Source organism: Peromyscus maniculatus, chromosome 16, assembly GCF_049852395.1.
Source record: "Peromyscus maniculatus bairdii isolate BWxNUB_F1_BW_parent chromosome 16, HU_Pman_BW_mat_3.1, whole genome shotgun sequence".
Lineage (NCBI taxonomy): Eukaryota > Metazoa > Chordata > Mammalia > Rodentia > Cricetidae > Peromyscus > Peromyscus maniculatus.
In genome coordinates, this window is record NC_134867.1 from 28,315,327 (window position 1) to 28,337,398 (window position 22,072).

Here is a 22,072-nt window from a genome sequence, read left to right on the forward strand (position 1 = left end):
TGAATCTTTCATCAACATTTTACAATTTGACTGTTTTTTTCCCTCTAACCCTGGGACTGATCTGGAACACAGGTGAAATCATCATTGAGATATAATTGTATAGAACTAATATACTTGAACATTCTTTAGTATCATGAAGAAGATATATGAGGCAAAGTATATGACTCTCACTCATCAGCTCTAAATGGACATGAATATAAATGTGGATCTGGGTGTAACATACATGAGTTGTATATGCACACACATCATACATTTAATGATCTTCCTTTAAAAGCAAGGACATGGGATGGAGAGATGGCTCAGACATGAAGAAAGATTCAATGCTTCCTGATCTCCCAGACTACCCAGGTTCTGTTCACAGCACACACATCGGGGGGCTCACAGTTGTCTGTTTCTCTGGCTCAATGGGATCTAACCTTTGATATAGGCACCTACACAAAGCTTAGTCTGATTTCAACAGTGTGATCACACACACACACACACACACACACACACACACACACACACACACACACACACCTAAAAATTAAGTAAGTAAAAATCAAATAAAAATAGAAGAAAATGAGCAACTTAATGAAAAGAGTTACTTAATTATATTCTTCAAACTTTATCTCTCTTCTGTGATTAACAAACTCAAGGAATTAAAAAAAAACCAACTTAGTCATAAGGGAATTTCAAAAAGATAAGTCTATTCCAACATTCTTTAAAGCTTCTGAATTTGGCAATGGAAAATGTTATCTTTCAGGACCTTTGCCAGTAAACTACATTAAAAGCTCAGAAGTGTTTTTTCAGAGCTCTGAAAACAGCACTCTCCAACATCCTGATAATGAATCCTTACGAAACTTTCAAGCACAGGAAAAATGGATGGAGAAGATCATGATTCTGTATCTATCGGTCAAAATGACTGCTTTGAGATATCCAAGGCATCTTTATAATTTCAAGAATCCTGTCTGACATGGATGGGTGATGGTTCATGGGACATTATTCCTTATACTGAGCTAATAGATATTGATTGATTCTGGAAATGGGGTGCTATTATCTTCATTTATGTACCTACTCTTGAGTCCTCTGACTTCAACAGACAGTTCTAAACCCATAGTCACACTGATGGCCTTGGTTAAACTCAGTGGGTCAGAACTAATAAACATGAATATGAAAAGTGATTTGTAGGCAGGAAGGATGGGTAGACAAGAATTATAAGAATGGTCTGTATTTATTGTGTGTGATAAGAATCAAAGAAAAAAATGTGTGTAATTCTCAAAGAACAAATCTAATTAATAAAAAAAAACTGAATACTGACTGGAACAGTTCTTTTGCTGAAATTTGTTTCAGCATTGATTATATTGGTAAGACTCTATGAATTAAAATATACACAATCACTTCAATGTTCTATATTATGTCATAACACATTGGATATATTATTTTATAAATAATGTTGTAGCAATATGCATAATTGTAAAGCAAATAGTGTTTGTGTTGCTCTATCAACTTAGAATGAGTGCAGCAATAAATAATTAAAACAAATCATGCTTAAAATGAAATGTAATTCAGCAAACACGCACATGTATATGAATGTTACAAAATTATTCCATGTACATATACCTTTTTCATATGAGATATGTCTGAATATATATTTTACAATATCTGTGAAGCAATAGCAAAGCATTCTAAACCATGAACTATAGACAAATCATCTTTTCCAATTAGTAGACATATAACCAAATTTAAGTTAGTCTCTCTAGATTTTTTTGTTTTTAATTTTGTTGGTTTGTTTGTTTACAGCGATATACAATAAATCCCAAACCCTTTGCATGTTGAGCACACGTTGTACCTCTGAACCATTCCCACAACCTTGCTTCCTTATTTTTAAAATGGAGAAAACATTGCCTCATTCATTACGTTGTCTGAACTCACTAAATAATACATACTGATAAAATGCCTGAAGTCGTTCTATACATACTAATGGTAGTATATAAAATGTGTGCGTGCACAGAGAACAATGTGTAAAACGTATCAGTACTTAGCATTTTGAATTTTCAAGTATAAGGCATGAAATATATTTTGTGTTTTGACAAATTTTATCATTTCTAACATGGGCCAGTTATCTACAATGCAATAATAGAAGCTGTGAGAGAACACTAATGCTGGCACATGATATCACATCTTACTACATTCACCTCTGTCAATAGGGAAACAAATGTGTGGCTATGCCTTTTCAGAACAGCATCACTGGAATTCACTCTGGTGAATTCAATCATAAAGCTCCTCTAAAAATCACAGGAGACATGGTATTTGCCAATGCTAGAAAGAGAACACTTCACTACAAAAATCTAAAATGTTCCTGTAGCCAACTGAAATGGCATTCTCGTGTATTCCTAGTTAGAATTTCTGTTATAACCCACCACTGCAGTAACTGTTGGACAAGTTAGCAATCTTGATAGCATAGCTCCTTTCATTTCAACCCTTGATTGGCCTTTAGCAGTCACAGTAAGTGAGGCTGTCATCCCATCTTCCATCCTTATGAAATTAAATTTTATGAAAGAGACGTCACCTAGAGTTTGTGAAGTATGATTGACATCTTCCATATAGCTACCTTGCACTAGTCAAAGAAATAATAACTGTGCCCTGAGGCATGTGCTTGTGTCTGGATTTTTGGAGAAGAAGAGCAGCTCAGAGCGAAAGGAAATGGAGAAGACATCATGCGGGTCATTCAGTCACTATGATATCCCTTTTACCAACAAGAGCATCCAAGCTATCACCTTCAATTATGCTAAATATTCAGTGTATACTTAACAGGGACAATCTGAAAATGTTGGTGGCATTATCCATTTATAGACTCAACTAAAACAAAGACAGCTAATGGGAAGAGAGTTAATGTATCCCAGTAGTATTTTTATCTTAAATTCTTTTTTCAAAAATGCATTCAAAGGCACACAAGTAGATTTTGAGACTAAACCTGAAAGTTGCCTTTATATTCTTGTCTAATAAAGATACATGATGTATATTTTGGACCCTTTATCAGCTCTTCAGAAAAAAATGTCTATATCTACCTAAGTTGACACATTTTAAATTCTCCATATGGCAACTTTAATATGTTTATTATGATTTTTTTGCTTAAAATATTGTATTTTCCCTAGAGACAAGTCATTTGCCATAAGAAAACAAACCCTTGTGATAAATGAAAGTAAGGACCTCACAAGCTATTTCTGTTTTGCTTTTACTAGGCTCTTAGTGGATATGTAAGTCTGTGCTAAATAAATATGTGATGCTGTGGAGCTTGGCGACTTTCTCTAAGTGTCTGTAGTTTTTATGAAGCTAGTCAGCACCCTCATCTGCTGTGCTGTGTACCAATCATGTTGGCCATAGACTGATGTTTGTTTATATGTGCTGGGCTAACACTGGGAGACTTGGAAGTGAATCGGAAAAAAATATGTGGAACCATAATGAGGATTATCTGGTCACTTCCTTCCAGGCTATCTTATAAATTTTGTGAATCTCTGCTTCAATTTCTGATATAATATATACCATAGTCAATATAGATTCTTCTAGAGGACATGAAGTGTATCTGATCAGCTCATTGGTGATTCTTATTCCCAAATCTCTCTAAGACCTAGGTCAAGGCTTTGGTTGGCTTACTGTTTTCAGTATTTCATCAATGCTTATAAAGTATATGTTGTAAAATTTCAAATAAATACTGCATAGTTTTCTCTAAATTGTGTATATCTCACCTATTTTTTTATTGGCTTGATCTTGACTTTATTATGTAGAGACTGAAAATTCAAGATCTAGTGGTTTCTTTGCTTTTTTGAACTCACACCTGTAATGTGCCTTGTGTGATACCTGAAAACTCCCTAGAAAAACTGTCATTTTTGATATGTTCTGGGTCTTTGAGAGGCTAGTTTCTCATAGAACAAAATTATAGTCTCCACAGAGAAATCAAAGCAGTGATCTCTCAACTTAATGGACCTCTTCTGTGAACATGTTAGTCCATTTCACAAGGACCTACTGAAATGCTAAATTTGGTAAATGAGTCTTAGGCTATGTAGGTTTGAAACGACTTTGACACATAACTTCTGATAAGTATCTTTGGTTTTGGCTTCATAGGAGCCACATTGATAGCATTAACTAACTGCACTGGGAGCAGAAAATATCAGTTCAACTTTTTTTTTCAATACAAATGTTCTGACCTATCTGTGAAATCACCTGTACCATGAATTACACTATTTGTAGGAATGGAATAATAATAATAATAATTATGACTATTTTTTAGGGTTCATGATGACTCTGTGAATTTGAAAACCATAGACTTCAGGCATAAAAATAGATACAAGTTTATTTTTTGATCTTGTTCCAAGAACAAAGAACCTTTATATTTGTTTTCCTATTGAATTAGAAAAGCATGTAGTGCAGAAGTACTAACAGTTAGTATGTTGCTAACAAAGTATGAATAACATACGATAAAGATCTAGTATGTTTAGTTGCCAATAGCTTGAAAAGAAAAGGACATTTGTGTCAGAATGCAGGGATTTCTCTATAATCATGATATTGAACATGTTAGCCTTTGTGATGGTTAATATATTCATGTGTAAAACAAGTATAATATCTGCTAAATTTTGCATAGTTTTAGGAGAAGCCTTAACTGAAAAACATTAAGGTTCAAACAGGATACCTAAAATAGGTGTTGTTTAATTATAATTATGACATCAGAACCCAGATAAATTGATTCAGTGAGAGAACAGAACTTTAAAATATGATGAGGCAATATTAAGATAAATCCACAGGATTTTTTAAAATTTCAGTTCCAAAATTCAATAAATGTTAATGATTGCAAGCCATACCCTCCCATACACACATTTATAAAATAGCCTGTGAACATAGAGAAAAAGAATAAGAAACTTTATGATTTTATAAGTTCATTTTAATGGGAAAGAATATTTTTATTTGTGCTCATTTATTAACATACTGTGTTGCTTTATACAAGGTTTTTTTCTGTTTTTTTAACTAGTATAATATGCTATTTATCAGCTTGTTTTTTGATAGCAGGAGTGTTGACTATGAGATGGTTTAAATTGCTATGCAGAATGAACAGCTGTGAGAAATAATAAATGATTTTATTATTATTAACAACTAGAATATGAGGTACCATATTTAAAATTATATTTAAATAAAATTATTATCAAAAGTAGGGGCAACCTAAGTTAGCTATTCATTACTACACCTCTAAATTTTCTCAGAAAAATATGAGTCTGCTTTAGTACAAATGCAAGGTATCAGAATTTCAAGTCACAGGAAAATTCACTTCTGTAATAAACATAATGTTTCTATTTGATTCCTTTGTTTCTATGTGAAATCACTAATACATTATTATAAGTCGTTTTTTATAACGAGTACTATTAGTCTTTTTAAAAATATTGTATACTTATTGAGTTATTTTATGCATGCATACTCAACCACGCATAAACATGAAAATACACACACGCGTGGAAAGGATGTATGATGCAGGGGGCATGGTGCATATGTGGAGGCCACTTCTCTCCTTTCCTTCCATTATGTGATTTCTGACCATCCATCTCACATTGTCAGGCTTGACGGCAAAGAGCCTTTACCTAAATCCTTTATTCATGTTAGCTATGTGGAGGCAGATCTTTAGAATGTCCTTTATTGGAGGAGTCATAAAAGTTGGCAACACAGGCAATGATGTTTGGCAACTGGGTTTTGTTAGTTGTTGCCGTGTTACTTCAATAGATCTGAGACACTAAGTACTATGTCAGAAAAAAAAACACTCTTCAACACCCTCCCGCTACAGAATTTAGATTTTTGGAGGGATATCTGTCATAGTATAATTTGTATTCATGGCCAAAAGTAAAAGAAACATTAAATCATTTCTAACTGAAATAAACTAGCAGTTGCAAATATCTAGAATGATATTTGATGTAAAATACCGGTATCTGAATTTGTATGCCGGCTGAAATGTGTTAATAGTAGCAATCATCTTAAAATGCAAACCACGCATTTGATGCATGCTCTGTATAGATATTACTCTTCATTTATCTCCATGAAGACTGCAGGAGATAATCTGTTATAATCATTCATTTTACGAATAAAGAGAATAAGATGTATAGAGATTAGGGGAACTACCATGATCACACCATGAGTTCAAATCTAACATCAATTAATAATTTTAAAATATGAGATTTCAACTGGAACTTTATGCTGGTGTCTGTTCTAATCACAGTAATGCAGGCCAGTTCTATTTGCTACGGCATTGTAGAGGTGCTTGCAGTGGGTCTGACTGTGATAATGGTGTTGGCAATGGTTAATTTGTTCTTAGTGAAAATCAATTATTTAAAAGAGATGATTCAATTTAAATAAAAAAGTGTTATTCATGACCCATCATTGCCAAATACCTGATAATTTTATTCAAGTGTAAGTAAACGCTCTTGGGTGAAAACCCTGTTGCCTTGATCTGTGGTTACTATTTGCTGCAGATGATGTTTAAAGATTATTTTCTTCATGTTTGATGTGAATAAAATTACTTACTGAGATGGAAATGCTGTCTCCTTTCTATAATGTTTGAACACTGACGTGTATTTGCATTTATTTTGTCCACCACAAGCAAAAAAGAAGAAATGATCACTCTGTTTATACAGTGTTTTGATTTTTGACATTGTGACATTTTGTGATAGTCTAAAGACCTCAGTGTCCCAGTCATATTGTGGAGTCACAGCAAGCCTCTAAGATATTTATAACTTTGTTGGGATTTAGATTAAAACTATGAGAAACTAACATGCAAACTCAGACTATACATACCCTTTGGGGGTAATTTGGCCTGTAGACATATTAATATAAGTCTGTTTTGTGTATTCACACTGGTGGCATCCAAAAATTAGAAACAAATTGAATACCTAAATTAAAATGAAATGCCTTAGTAAAGTACAACAAGGTAGGTTTATGAATGTACCATGCGCTAGTACAGAAAACATGATGGATTTCCCCAAGAAGGAGAATATACAAAGTCATGACCACATTGTAGTCTCATTTATGTAAATAAGTGATGAGAAAACTGGATCCCCACATCTTACAAGTCCATGCAGTTATCCTGGCCTCTATGTTTTTATTCTATTGTAAAGCTGTGTAGCCTACAGTAGTGCTCCATGTTTGTGCTGTTGGCCTTTGAAGAAAGAAAATGAGATTCCTTGGCTCCTCCAAAGCATTAAAACATTTAAGGAAAGTGATGCCATATTTACATTCTGAGGCAAGGAAAATCTTTGTTACAGTGTCAGAGGAAAAAAAAAAAGAAAGAAATTCATCTTAGGCACATTGTCGCTACAAAAATGACAAATAATATTTCTTCAATTTTGTTGTTGAGTTTTAACACAAAATGGAAATGTACTGGTAATATATCGTTCCCAATATGGATTTTTACCATGGATAAATATAATGATAAAATGCATAAGGAAGACGGTTATCATCACTCACATTAGTGATCAAAGATGAGCCCCTAATTTGTTGAAAATAAAAACCTTAAAACAGTAGTAATGCCTGGGCCACTGAGATTTGTGGGCCAAGGAATTAAATTATATGTTTTTAATAGACTGTTGTGTTTAAGGTAAATGGAAGGACTGAAATTTATGTATAAGAAAGGGCTAAGTACAAAAGCTGTTTACATTTAATGTTTTATGTGAAAGTAAGACAGTGGAAAAAACAGTAGTACTATATTTTTCCAGGCCAATTCCTTCCATTCATATATCAGATTATTTGAAGGGCATCAGGTAAATACATTTAAAATTACCCCCATGGGCAAACCCAGAAAGCCACTAAGAATGCATCAAAAAAGGCAATAAGTAAAATAAAACCAGAAAAGTAAATCATGAGTTTTGCCTTCACTAAAGATAAGATAATGTCACAAACTGAAAGTATGGTTAAAGATGCTCTGTACTCTTCCAAAATAAAAGAAATAATGAAGCAATATACTTTCTACCACCAGTATAATGCCTATAACATAACGCCAGGATACATGGAGACATGGAGTGTGTGTGTGTGTGTGTGTGTGTGTGTGTGTGTGTGTGTGTGTGTGTGTGTGTGTGTGTATGTCTGTGTATGTGTGTGTGTGTGTGTTTGTGTGTGTGTGTGTGTGTGTGTGTGTGTGTGTGTGCCAAAAGACAATGATGTCTTCCTCAATCACTCTTCTACCTTGTTATTTGAGATGGTCCTCTTATTGCCCTGGAACTTGCTGATTTGCCTAGAGGATCAGCCAGCAGGGCCCCAGGATTTTCCTGTCTCCACCTCTCCAGCACTGGGATTATAGACATTTATACTTGGTTTCAAATAGTACTATTTTGACCACAGGATAATCAGACACGTTACATCTTAGAATCCTTAGTCTACATAATCTGACAGTCATGCTTATGTCCTTGCATTTGTCCATGACTGAGGAGGGGTACTTATGCATCCAGAACACGGGACAGGTTCAGACAATATCTTACTCTTATATTTATTACTCTTCCTGATGGAAGGAAATCTGAGGAAAACTGAACCATGCCTAAAAATTGTCACCCATCTTAGACTCACTGACTTCCATTCCTCAGTGTAGCTTTAAACTACAGCACCTGTAATAAGGCTACTTATTATGTACAATGGAACAATGAAAAAGAAGAGATGGAGTGTCTCTCTGTGTGTGTATGTGTGTGTAAAATATCATTTATAAGGTTATTCTGTCTTCATAATTTCAAGAGGAAGAAGCTATTAGTTCTGTCATGACAAACCCAATAAATATTGTTAAATTTTCATTTTAGCCTTGCAAACTTAGCAAGTACATTATTGTTTGCGTGTTTTTATAATTAATGATAGCAGTATGATCTTCTTGTGTAATTGTTCCATTTGTTCAGAAAGTTCCCACTGCTTGACGGATAGGCTTTCTGCTTATCTCCTGCTGAGTCCCTGCAGTTATATGATACTCAAAATACAAAAAGTTCAGATTTTTCTTGCTGCTGTCTTTCATTTCTGTTTACCATTTATTCGTACGCAAAGGGGAAGAAAGCTTGATGCGGGAATGAGCTTTCATATACATGATTAGGAGCTGTTCTGTCAGAAGAACTACTTAATCTTCGGCACTATTTATGAGGCACTCAAGGTACATCTTGCATTGCTTTGTGTCACAGATAGATCTCATTTATCTTGCTGAATACTCGAAATAGCTAAAGGCATGTTTCAGCTTCCTGGAAAGCAGTTCATTTATGAAGCTTCTATGTTCAAGCTCTACAGATTTTTTTTGGTCATTAGCCAATCAGAATATTGTATTTCTTTATCTGGCGCTACGATAGATTTAGCATATGCAAGGGACCACAGACTAAATCATTATCATCACTATCATCATCATCATCATCATCATCATCATCATCATCATCACCATCAACATCAATCCCTTCCTCCTTTCCATCCTCTTCCTCTTATCTTTATTTTCCTCCTTCTACCTATATCCCTGAAAAGATGCAGTATCATTATCTGTTTAGGTTGGGTTGTAACAAATACTGTCATTGCATGGTTGAAGCTTTGCTTTAGAAAATGGGGACATTATGCAAACAGCTGTTGGGAATCTCTTTTCTCTTTCAAGTCCCCAAGAGGAAGTCTGTTACTTAGCTAAAGAACTGAAGTGGGAATGATGCCAATTCAAGAAGTCTTCAAACTAGGCCATATGGACAATTTTAAACTTAAAAAAATGCATATAGGTAACACTATATGGAATAAGCAGGTTGTATTTATGTATTTAGGAACACACACACACACACACACACACACACACACACACACACACACACACACACACACACAAGGAAAAGAGGCCATGAACTTGAGAGAGAGCAAGGGGTGTACATGGGAGGGGTAGAATGGAGAAAAGAGAAGGTGGAAACATTGTAATTATACTATAATTTCAAAAATACTGTAAAATATGTATTATTGAGGGTAGGATCTCTCTGTACACACACGGGCTTCACATGTGTGCCACTGCACATATATGGAAGTTGAAGAACAACTCTTGGTAGATAACTTTCTCCTTCCACTGTTGGGTCTCTGGATCTAACTGGAGTCTTCAGGCTTGCACAGTTGAGCCATCTCCCTGGCCCCCTAGGTATTTATTTTAAAAACAGATTGCCTGGTTTGAGAGTCAGCATTTCTTACTGATGATAAATACCATTAAAGCATCGTGATATTAGTAAATTGGAAAGTTTTTTATTAATTAAATTAAATTTATTTATTTATTTTACATCCAGATCACAGTTTCTCCTCCATCCTCCCCAATGAGTTGATTATCAGTCTACCTGAGGACAGGCAAGACAGCCAAAAAACTGTTCCTTTTGTAAAGTCTAATGAAGGATTTGTCAATAATGTGTATTTCATTATCTAATGTAGAAAGAAATTTCAGAGCTACTGACAATTTGTTGCTGTTATTTTGTTATTTTTATTTTTATCTTTTCACTGCTTAAAATTCTTATATGTCTTGATTATAAACTGGGGAGCATAGATTAGATTTTCTTGCTTTATAAACAATGATGACATTTTCTTGTTTTGTTTTTTGTTTTTCACGTTCTTATTTCCTTTTTCGCCTCTCTTTTCCATTGCCCCTATAATGAAAACTCTGTTTGCTTTAGAGCTCTACACTGGAACTGAAAGGGCTCTTTCCGTCTCTTGAAGTTCCTCACTTTACAGTAGGGAATCAAACACTCAGAGAAGAAATGACTCATGTAGCTTGTTTGGTTGTAGATCTTCATCCAGAATCCCAGAGGTTCCCTGACTTTCTTCTTATTCCTTTGTATCAATTCCCATTGTGAATACCCAACTTACAGAGCAACATTTGAAGAGATCCTAACAAGCCCTGCATGGGGACTTGCTTACCTTTCTGGTTGATGACCTCTGGTTAATAGTGCATATAACAATATCGTGTGTGTGTGTGTGTGTGTGTGTGTGTGTGTGTGTGTGTGTGTGTGTGTGTGTGTGTGTCTGTACAAACAACATCTTATAAACAGTGTTTGGTGTCTTCATGGAATTATGCCTGAAAGGCGAGTGGCTCTCTGTGGATACTCAGATAGTGTTCTTTGCAATATACCTGAACACTCCATTCTCACTGTTAAAAAAAATGCCAGATACAATAGTAGAATTATACTTGCTAGTTATAATGTCACAGTGATTCTTTCATCCTTGACCCTATCATGTCTCTCATTTGTGCTGACCTATTCCATCCTCTTTTTGCTATTCTAGGTTTGTGTGCTGGAGAGGCAAATATTTGATTTCCTTGGATATCAGTGGGCACCTATCCTGGCAAATTTTGTACATATTATCATCGTCATCCTTGGTTTGTTTGGAACTATTCAATATAGACCTCGTTACATAACAGGAGTAAGTACCTTCCTGCGTTTACCTAATTTACTGAACTGGAGAAAGACAGACATGTAAGCTACAGAAGGCCTACAAACTAAATATATATCCTACTTTAAGGGTAGCATTATCTTAAATCATGTGTATATTTTCATAGTTTTAGACTACATCAAATAGTTATTGAGTTTGACAATGGATATAATCATATTGTATTTTCATTAATTGCACTTTGGGCAAATGTTTTCATATAATTTACAAGCAGAACCATGATCCTATGTTTCTAAATTATCAAGTTGTGGCCTCCAAATTAAGAAAATTTGATAAGATTGTTTTCTCATTTAAAATAATCCTGTCTCAAAAATTAGATAATCATAGCTTAAAACCACTGCAAACATCTATGTACTATTGATGTAAAAATTTCAATACACATTAGGAATACTGTTTGAACTAGTTAGAAGATAGAATATTCTGGACCATTGTCTCTGTTGTTCCTGTAATTCTCATTTTGACTCAGAGGAAGTATTTTGCATTCCTATTCAAATCAAACTTACTTAACATAAAAGTGAAACTCAACTGTGTTTCAGTTGCTATGGGAACCATAATAGGATTTTTTTTTACTTAGTATGTGCCTCAGATTTCTGCTATCATTCTTCATTAATGTAGGGGCTTTATTTGATGGTCCTATTGTTGTTTTTCAAGTTTAAACTTTTTTTATCCTGTTATATTTTTGACAAGGGAAATGTATGGGGACTTATTTTAAATGTTAAAACTAGTTTGTTGTTACAGCATGTTAGTAGAGTTGAAGATGGCTTCCTTGAGCTCACATCACCAGGGCTACTCAGCTTCTCAAGGTTCATGAAACTCCCTTCTCATAAAAGGTCCCCTTGTCTGGCTAGTATAGGACTCCTGAACACAGATGAGGCTCACTGGAACTGAGGCAAGACTGTAATAGAAGATGCATCCAAGAGGTTCAGTGCCTTGCAAAGGAAGCAAGAAAGTCTATAGTCCATGCATCCAGGAATGTGCTCTGAGAAAGGGCATGCAATATGTGGATCGAGGTAGTGATGTATGGTGTAAAAAGTTGAAGGGTAAATTTTTCTGTTTAAGTTATGATAGTATTGTCCATTTGACAAATTCATAAAAATACACAGATTATTTTTTTATCAGCTTCACTTCCATTGCTCTCTTTGTCACCTTCTCTGGCTGAACTTCTTTTTTTCTTTTTTCCAACTAGTGTCCCTACCTTGGTGTGTGTGTGTGTGTGTGTGTGTGTGTGTGTGTGTGTATGTGTGTGTGCCCACACATGCCCAGTGGCTTCAGAAAAATAGGGACATAGGGCATAAAAATGGAATAAAATCACAGTTTGTCCAAAGAAGACAAAAAATTGCAGTTGAAAGAAACTTAAATAGAATCTGAAATGATAGAAATTCTACTTCTTGAGAAGAAAAATGCATGATTAGAGGTTGTAGCTGACAGTGATGTATTGGCTGCAGTTAAGACTTAAAACTTAGAGTATAACAATGACATTTATCTAATTCTTTCTTTCCTAAATAGGTAGCCCTTTGTGATTTTTATATTTGTCATTTTATATTTTTTATCAGTAGTTCAATATAAAATTAGGCAAATTCACAATTTCATTCCTAACAAGTATTATGGACAGTTTTATGTTTTCCTTACATATGTATTGATGAACCCTATTTGAAAATTGAAATTTTTAATGTATATCATCATATAACAATTTTAAATCTTTTGATATAATATTAAATTATAAATATATATTCTATTGTTCATTTGAACCTTCTTAACTTTAATGCTTACATCATTTACTCCCAAGTTTTACTATTACAAATTGTACAATGTTCTCCATGAAAATACTCTTGTGTTTAATCTATGAATTATTCCTTAGGATAAATACCTAATAATAAAAAGTATATGAGTATTTTTAAGACATAACTGAGAGGTTCATATCCCAAATTCTATTAAATCATCCTGTGGCCAGAAAGTACATTTTACCCTTGCTAGCACTGACAAACAAGAGAAAAATTTACTGCTTTTTAAAATTCTCTTTAATTTTAATGAAGTAGATTATTATTCATTTCATTTCATTTTGGGGTGATAAACTTTCATGGCCATTCAATGGTTTTTTTAATAAATATTTAACAATTTATATATTACATATATGAAAACTCATGGTATTGAATATATTATAGTATCAAATAATACATGATTTTCTCATGTATTTATATGCTATAAATATCTAATAAGATATTATATATTAACATATATCATATAGTTATAAGAATGACTCCTTACCTTGTCGGAGGAGGGAATGGGGGTAGGTTGGGAGGGGAAGGCTGGAGGGTAGGAGGAGGGAAGAGATGGGAATCTGTGATTGGTATATAAAATCTAAAAAAGCATTTAAAAATGAATAACTAAAAGCCTATTTGTAAAATTTCACAAAAGTAAGAAAGTTATATATTAATATAACAATATTTATGAGAGTCATAAAAACTAATTATACATATTTTCACTTAAAATGTTATAAAGCTTTACTTTAATGCTTATTATTTTCATCTCTTTAAAATAATCTCTATTTGTCTTTGTAATTCGTTCTATTGCCTTTGATGTTTTAAAAGTTAAATGCCATATTAAAATATTACTAAATAAGGCTTCAGTCACTGTATCCAATTTTAATGAGACAAAAAGGCCAATGCCCTAAAATGGACTTTAAGGAACAAGCATCCATTGCACAGTTGCTGTCTGGGAAGATGTTCAAATTATTGATAAGACATTTTATTCTATTTAATTGAAATTTCCCCAAAGCATGTGAGTATTCTCCGAAATGCAGAGCATAGTAACAATAAAAAGAGAAGGTAGGTAATAAATTTTGCTTCTGTCACTATTTTCTTTTTCATAAGCATAAAGGTGAATAATTTTCAAATTTAAAATAGTCAAATATAACAAGCAATCTTTAGTCTTTGAGAGCGTTTGGTGTTTAGAATAATATAATATGATCAAGAAAATGAAATAGAACATTTCAATTCCAAATAGGAATCCAGATACTATAGAAAGAGTTGATATTGTATAATTCTTGACAATCAGTTGAGTGAAAAAATACAAATTAAGTCTGGTGAAATTATTCAAAATAAATATATGACTCTGTTGAAAATATTACTTGAAGTTGGAAATCAAATTGTGTAATGCATATTCACTTGAGCTCAAGACCCTGGCAAGCAGAATGCAGTGTTGGGTATCAGACATGGTTTGTTATTGACAGTAATATGCATAAGTTTCACTCACCAGTCCTTTTATGATACCCCAAGGAACATGTAGGTTTCTCTTTGCTGTGGACACAGCAGCTTTCATGAGACTGTCCAAATGAATGCTGCTCTGACACTCAGAATATTTCTACCCTCCTTTTCCTCCCTGTCTCTACTTCCTCCCTAAACTCCGAGTTCCATCATGTCCCTTCGTCAAATTACATAAAAAGCAAGGAAGGATGCAATGCACTAAACTAATAATATTTATTAGTGCCACATTCATGCCAGTGTTTAGTTATGTTCCTCTACAAACCCTACAGGACTCCTGTTAACCTCCTGAACACTGCATGTAAAGGTGTAGGAGTGGGAGGCAGTGGAGGCTGTTGATCTGTGAGTTCTGATGACTGAGCCAGTCCTGTAGCCATCATGCGCATGTCATATGTTTTGACTTCCTTAACTGTGCCTTCCAAGTGAGGACATGCTAATTAAAGGGAGCCCCTGCCATGTTGGGCACAAAGTCTGTGTGATATGTTGATTAGAGTGCCAAATGGCAAATCCAAGACCCCTTTTGCAAATCATTTGGATATAGCAGTTTGGAAGATTTATAGCTATGTAATGAATCTGAAAAACAAAGTGAGTGTGAGGAAGAAAAGGAATTCTGTACTTCTGGTAGTCATTAACTGCTACAGTCAGCGATGCTGTTATTTTTTTTCATTATTCATTGAGACCATAAACAAGCTCTGTGGACGAGTACTTACTGGGTCCATTTTCAAGTAATTTGCTTTTCAGCTGTAATGATGTTGCCTCCCTAAAAATATTTGCACTCCTTAACATCATTTTAAGAAGTTATTATTCTGTATTCAAGTAGATACGTCCTTGCTTTTATAAAAAAAAAAAAAAAGAAAGAAAGAGTAAGGCATTTAGAAGAAAGCTTATCACAGCTAAAACATGAAAACTTTGTGCTGCCTGTGTTCCAGACAGACAATCAGTGTAGATTAGTGACCGAGAGTCTCTTGCAACAGAATCAAATTAACAATATAACTAATGATGTGAAGTCACTGTGAGAGTAAGTATTTTTACATAGACCTAGGGGGAGGACAAAACAGCATTGCATGTTTAATGGATTTGGCCTGTAGTCCTAAATAAAGATAATAATGCAGCATTGTGAATGCAGCTAATTCTCTCAGGAACATTCACTTCTGAGAAAATGTGAGTCACTTATTATATGAGAAGTTACTTTGTGGTCTCACATTAGTGTTGGGCTCTCAGGTTTATAGTATATGTTACTAATACTAATTACACTTTGACAATCCAAAGGCTTATCTTTAAATCTCTTCATATTTTTGCAATGAAGTTTTAATATATATATATATATATATATAATGTATGTGTAGTTAAGAACTATTTTCTAAAATAAAAAATAATAATTCCTAAAGAATTTTAGAACAGTTTATAACACAGGGTATAGATTAAAAACAAAGAGCATTGTCTTACCCTCTTCTTGTCTCTTTCTATATTCTACATTTGCAAGTATGTGTGTTTGTTTGATGCTAATTTTTCTCATTTGACTAGGTGTATATTGGGTCTTACTGTCTAAAAGCAACTCAAAACTCAGATTTATGACCATTCTGTGTCAGTCTAAGGACTGGGATCACAGGCATTTACCATAATTATTGCAGTACCTGGTAAAGACCTGCTCACAACCACTTTAATAATAACTCATTTTTGAGTCACAATCTGTTTTCAGTTTTTCATTCCTAGTTTCTGATTAGTTTTATTGTAAACTGTCAAGATATTTCATTTTTAAATATACCTTCAACATTTTTCCTTGTATTTATTGATAGGTATTCATTTTGCTTTTGATTTGAAAGGAGGACACGTGGCATAGATGTCCCACTTAGAGCTGATCAATCCACCCAGTTGTGAATCTCTTTAATGGCTAACTACTGCAAAGTTAAAATGGCTAACTACTACTCTGATGAAAACTAAGCCGCACTAGTCTATGAACACAAAGATGGTTAGTAGTTAGAGGGCAGAGTGATAGTATGTTTATTTAGCACCACAGCAGTTCTTCCCTTATGCCGATGATCTTTGCAGCCACAAATTCTTGCCCCCGTTAACAACATCAGGCATGAGTTATGTCATGTGGATAAGACCTTAAATCCAATCAGAAAGTGGTTGGTAACCATCGTAACACTACTCCTAGTGTTGTACCAAAGGCAAATCCTGCCAGGCTGGCTGTCACATAGCTTGCAGCATTCATAGCTACTAAGAATGTTGATACCTTTTCTTCCCCAGAAGCCTGCATAGCACCTTCCAACATTGTGGAAGCTATCCAAGAAGGACGAAGCTTCCAGATCCATATCAACTTCATTCCATGTCCTGTGACCAAAACACGTGTTGTCTTCAGGAATAGGTCTTACCATAGAGTCTTGGTGTGCAACCAAAAGCAATAGCAGAATTCTGTATTGTTTTGTGGGTCTCTGAGATCCATTTGACTGCAAAATGAATTCAGGCCATCAGTCTTAGAGACAGGTTTTACACACTGAATGAATCATCTTGATAGCCTCTAAAAGTTTTTTTATTATATATTTGATATTTTGTTTGTAGCAAAGATGTAAGAATATCATTTTATTCTTTAAAATTAGAGTCAGTGTCTCCAGAAGTCTTAACACATTTCATTATTAAACCTCCAGCTATTCTGTACACAGAGTAATCCTGTGTGGTTTTCTTAGATGTGTTTTACAAGCAGATCATTTTGTTAGGTACACATTGTATTGATTGTTATTATACAAGAAAGTTTGAATAAAATCTATAACTCACAATTAGCTTCAACAAACATTCAGGGTAGAGAATTTGTGGGGCAATGTTTTGTTGGTGGCTGAGAGCAGAAAATATTTTTGTAAAGAACAAACATTATCCTGCTTTTGTAGCTCACTAGCCTACCTATACAGAGGTGTGTTGCCTTGGATTTGTGTGTGTTGAGGGGGTGTTATTTCTTTATTTTGGCAAGCTTAATCATTTTTTACTTATTTCCTGGTATTATGGAAAACCTGACTGTATGTCATATCAGAATTCCTGGACCTCCAGTTAGCCAATACTCTAGAATCTGAGTCTCTAGTGGTTTTTAGTAGAACATTAAATTTAGTGATACTCAGTACTTATACAAAATGCTGTTAAGAACATGCTATTTGTGGACAGTTGCTTAAAGGAGAAGGGGTCCATATTCTCTGTGAAACCCATTGTAACACATCCTAGTTAAGCTTTTATATATATACACTGTCATAGTTTAATGATTTTTTAACATCCTGGAATGCATTTTAAAATATGCTAATAACTTCCAATGAATAACTGTGTGTAGTAACATATCTGTGCCCTTCATTATTAATTATGAGGAATTTTGTAAACTCATTGATATAAGCAGAGATGAATATGAAGATTCAACCTGGCTTTAATATTTACTAATAAGAACTTAAGTATAAATGCTAAGCTTCCTCACTGGAAATGTAATAAAACAGGTGCCTATTTCATGCAATTACCGGGAGAATTTATTTTTCTTGCATAGTACTTGGCATGTAATAGAAGTTCATTAATATTATTATCCTTACTTGGTTCACCTTCAAAACATATGGAAGAATTTCAATTTCTATACCTTTAAACTGGACTTAGCTGTATAAAATATTTTGCCAAATGAAAAAAAAAAAGAGGAAAGAAGAAGATTCTACCTCTTAATTCAATGCTGAGAATGGCCATGCTTTTTTGTATACTGGATTGATTGCTCTTGAGTCAAATCAATTACATTTTGGTTGCTAAGATGTGGTATCCTCAGTCTCACTTTGTCCATAGGAGGATGCATCTAAAGACACAAGCAGTCTGGAAGCCAAGAGAAAAGAGGCATCAGGGATTAGGTATCTCCTTCAATGGCCTTACACACACACACACACACACACACACACACACACACACACACACACACACACACACACACACTGCTACCTCCACCCCCTTGACCTAACTTCCTTCTTGCAGGCCTCATATTCTAAACATTTTATCACCTCCCAATAGCATCAGGGGCTGGAGACCAAGCCTTCCCTTCACGGCAAGGAGATATTTAGGGTCCAAAACATAATACCATGCACAAGCAATTCTAGCCAATGTCAATGGTAAAATCCTTGCTGGGATGCAATGCCCTCACTTCCTACAACCCCCAAATCTCATATTCTCAAATGGAACAAGAAAAAAAATAAGAAGTTAATTAGTGAAGACAACCAGACAAAAAGTAAAACACAAATAAGGCAATTAGCAGCTCACATAGAAAAACAGATAAAGAAATGAAGATATAGATGCGTTTTCAAAAGAAGATTCTAAACTGCACTGAAAGGAATATAAACTTCATTGTACTATAAATTAACTTGTTGATGAAACCAAAGACTAAGTTATTCAATGCTGGCCATTATTGGTGAAATTATTAAGGCCACTCCACGTTGTTAAAAGGGAGGTTTATTTTGTGGAGTAACTTACAAATGAAGGGATGGGTTACAGTGTCTGGGAAAGGTGTAGCCCAGTCCAGCGGTGTTCTCTGGAGAACTCTGCTTGGTCTACTTCTAGCGTCCAGGGTCCAGGAACCAAGAGAAATGGCACATCCAGATCTCGGGTCTTCGGAGTCCTCTCTTGGCCCCGCCTTCAGTGGGGGTTGAAACTTCCAGATCAAAGCTGGAATGGCTACCCACTACAGGCCATGGATCTGGAAGGTATGGACATCCAAGTGAAGACGAATGCAGTTTGGTTAAAAGAGATCAAAAGTGCTATTTGAGCCAAAGATTACACTTGGCCTTTTTCCCCTTAAAACAAAAGTCTCAGCAAACAAACTAGTGGGAACTCATGAAATGTGGACCAATAAGCTGCAGAGCCTCTGTGGGACTGGACTAGGCTCTCTGCATAGACAAGACAGTTGTTTAGCATGACCTGCTTGAGGTCCACCCACCCCCCGCCCGGGCAGTGGGATCAGGATCTATCCCTGCTGCATGAGCAGGCTTTTTGGAGGCCAGTGCCTGTGCTGGGACAACTTACACAGCCTTGGCTCAGGGAGAGGGACTTGGACCTGCCTCAACTGAATGTACCAGGCTCTGCTGACTCCTCATGGGAGTCCTTGCCTTAGAGGAGGTGGGATGGATTGGGAAAGGAGGGAGGAAAGGGGCACATGTGGTTGGTATGTAAAATCAACAGAAAATTTCTTAATAATAAAAAATAAATAAATAAATAAACTGCAAAGCACAAAAGAAAGACTTAAATAAACAAACAAAAAGACACAAGCAGGCACTTGAAGCCATACATAGGAACAAATCCCTAATAAATGTACCATGAAAGATTTGTACTTATTACGTTGATAAAAAGAACCTTTTTTCTTAGGGAAGAGCCCTTGACACTTCACTTTGTTTTATCGAAATTACCAGCATCAGCATTCTAATTTAAGAGAATAGGGGTTATTTAGACACAAGTACTACCAGAGGTTATCATTTAATCTGATAATGCAAGTAGTTACTAAATGACAGTTATACAGCCCAGCAAAAGGAGGATTCACAATCCAGGAGAGATGGAGTAAGATGACATGTCATTCCTCATGCTACTCAGAATGGCACACAATTTAAAATATGTGATGTGTTTATTTCTTGAATTTTCCATTTAATATTTTGGATTGCTATGGTTATAAGTAACATAAATCAGTGGAAGTGAAACCAAAGATATATAGGGACACAGTCACATTAGAACTGCATTTTTGACTTGCCAATCTTTTCAAATCAAACATTAAAACCTATATTATTTTATTCTGATAAGAATAACCCTTCCAATGTCTGAGGGTATTGCTCACTTGTTGCACACATTTTACCAAGGTTGAGGCCTTGTTCAACTCTCAAGTATCATACACTCTACAATTAATTATTTTATTGTACACATATTGCAACATGATAGTCTGCCTTCCAGACTCTATGGATTCAACACTTTGAAAAGACCAAAGTCTAAGCTCTGATGGGAATGAGGTACATAAACAACAAATACACATTCATCAACACCATTATCATCATCATCATCATCAACAACAACAGCGTCAACAACAACAATAACAATAGCTGTTTTCTTCAGGAGATAATAAAATGCTATAAAAGAGTTAAATACTGATAATTTTGTGTGTCTTATAAATGTATTGTTTAATTATTTTAGATGAACCTTTGGGTCATCTGGAATGTATTTTTACTATTTCATTTTATATGTGGTGCCAAAACTATTTTTGTTGCTCTATGTATGCTAGGGTTTCTGCTGGTTTGATTCCAGAAAGATTCTGTGCAGGTAACCACAGCTGTTGTGAGTTTATAAGTGAAATCATGTCTTATCCAAAAGCATTTCATAATCTCTTCCCCAGTCTCTGGGTCTCACATTCTTTCTGCCTCCTTTTCTTGTTTAGTCCCTAGCACCAAGTTTCTTATTCTTAGCATTTCAACATGTAAGGCATATTGTCATTGATGCTGCTCATTATAGTAAAAAGGTTCTTTGACCAAGGCTGAGAGTTCCCTAGGTCTATAGTTATAAACACAAGTACTTAGAAGGCAGGGTCTTAACACTTACTAAGGAGGTATCTACACTGGATAGTCTCTGGAGTAGGAAGAATAATTCTGTTTAAAGATGTGGAAATTGATAAATTTCCCATGTTCCAGTGGATCACCTCACACTTGTACACATATGGCTAGCACTAGCCGGCCTAAGTGGGTTATTTTTAAGAAAGACATGAAGTTTGGAGGTGATCATATTAGGATATAAGGAAAGAATTTGAGGGGCAGTGAGGCTATAAATGATTATATTTAATAGTATATTTCTCAGAAAGAAACATAAATATAAAAATAGTTCAAATGTTTCTTAAGTTCAAAAGTAAAGTATCTTTAGTACTCCATTTCAATGTTATACATAAATAAATAAGAAAATGAAAATTCCAATAATGAACTTGAGGAAGACATAGAAAAGCTGAATTTATCTAAGTAAAGAAAAGCAATAAAAGAAAACAATATAGAAAGGAATACATTCTCAAAGTCCTAACTATTAGAGATTATTTAATTATCACTTAAAAATACCTACCCCTACTTTGCCATGCACACACATATGTTACTTTTTTTTATTCTAAGGCTACAATCATACATGCTGTTTTATATAATATTGTGCTTATCATTGTATCATGAGCTTTAATTTTACATTGCCAGACTGTTCTTTCAGTGTTTTCTTGACACCTTAGGCCAAAGAATTTAGATTTACTAAAGTATTCCTAGTTTCTGGGTTTTCTTATTTACTGAAGAAGATATAATCTACATGCTACAAGGTCTTTCTACACTTTTCTTCTAGAATATTTATTGTTTAATACTCTTATACTTAACATTTAGATCATGGTGAGATGC

General features: G+C 34.6%; 1 protein-coding gene across 2 annotated transcripts in view; it reads left to right on the plus strand.

Annotated features, from left to right (window-relative positions):
* The window catches only part of Nkain2 (sodium/potassium transporting ATPase interacting 2), a 1,058,393-nt gene that overhangs the window by 461,013 nt on the left and 575,308 nt on the right, over positions 1–22,072 (plus strand). For both annotated transcript variants that reach the window (XM_076552533.1, XM_006981258.4), the window contains exon 2: positions 11,257–11,394. In XM_076552533.1, coding sequence (XP_076408648.1) covers positions 11,257–11,394 — 138 coding nt within the window. The remainder of the gene's footprint in view (positions 1–11,256; positions 11,395–22,072) is intronic.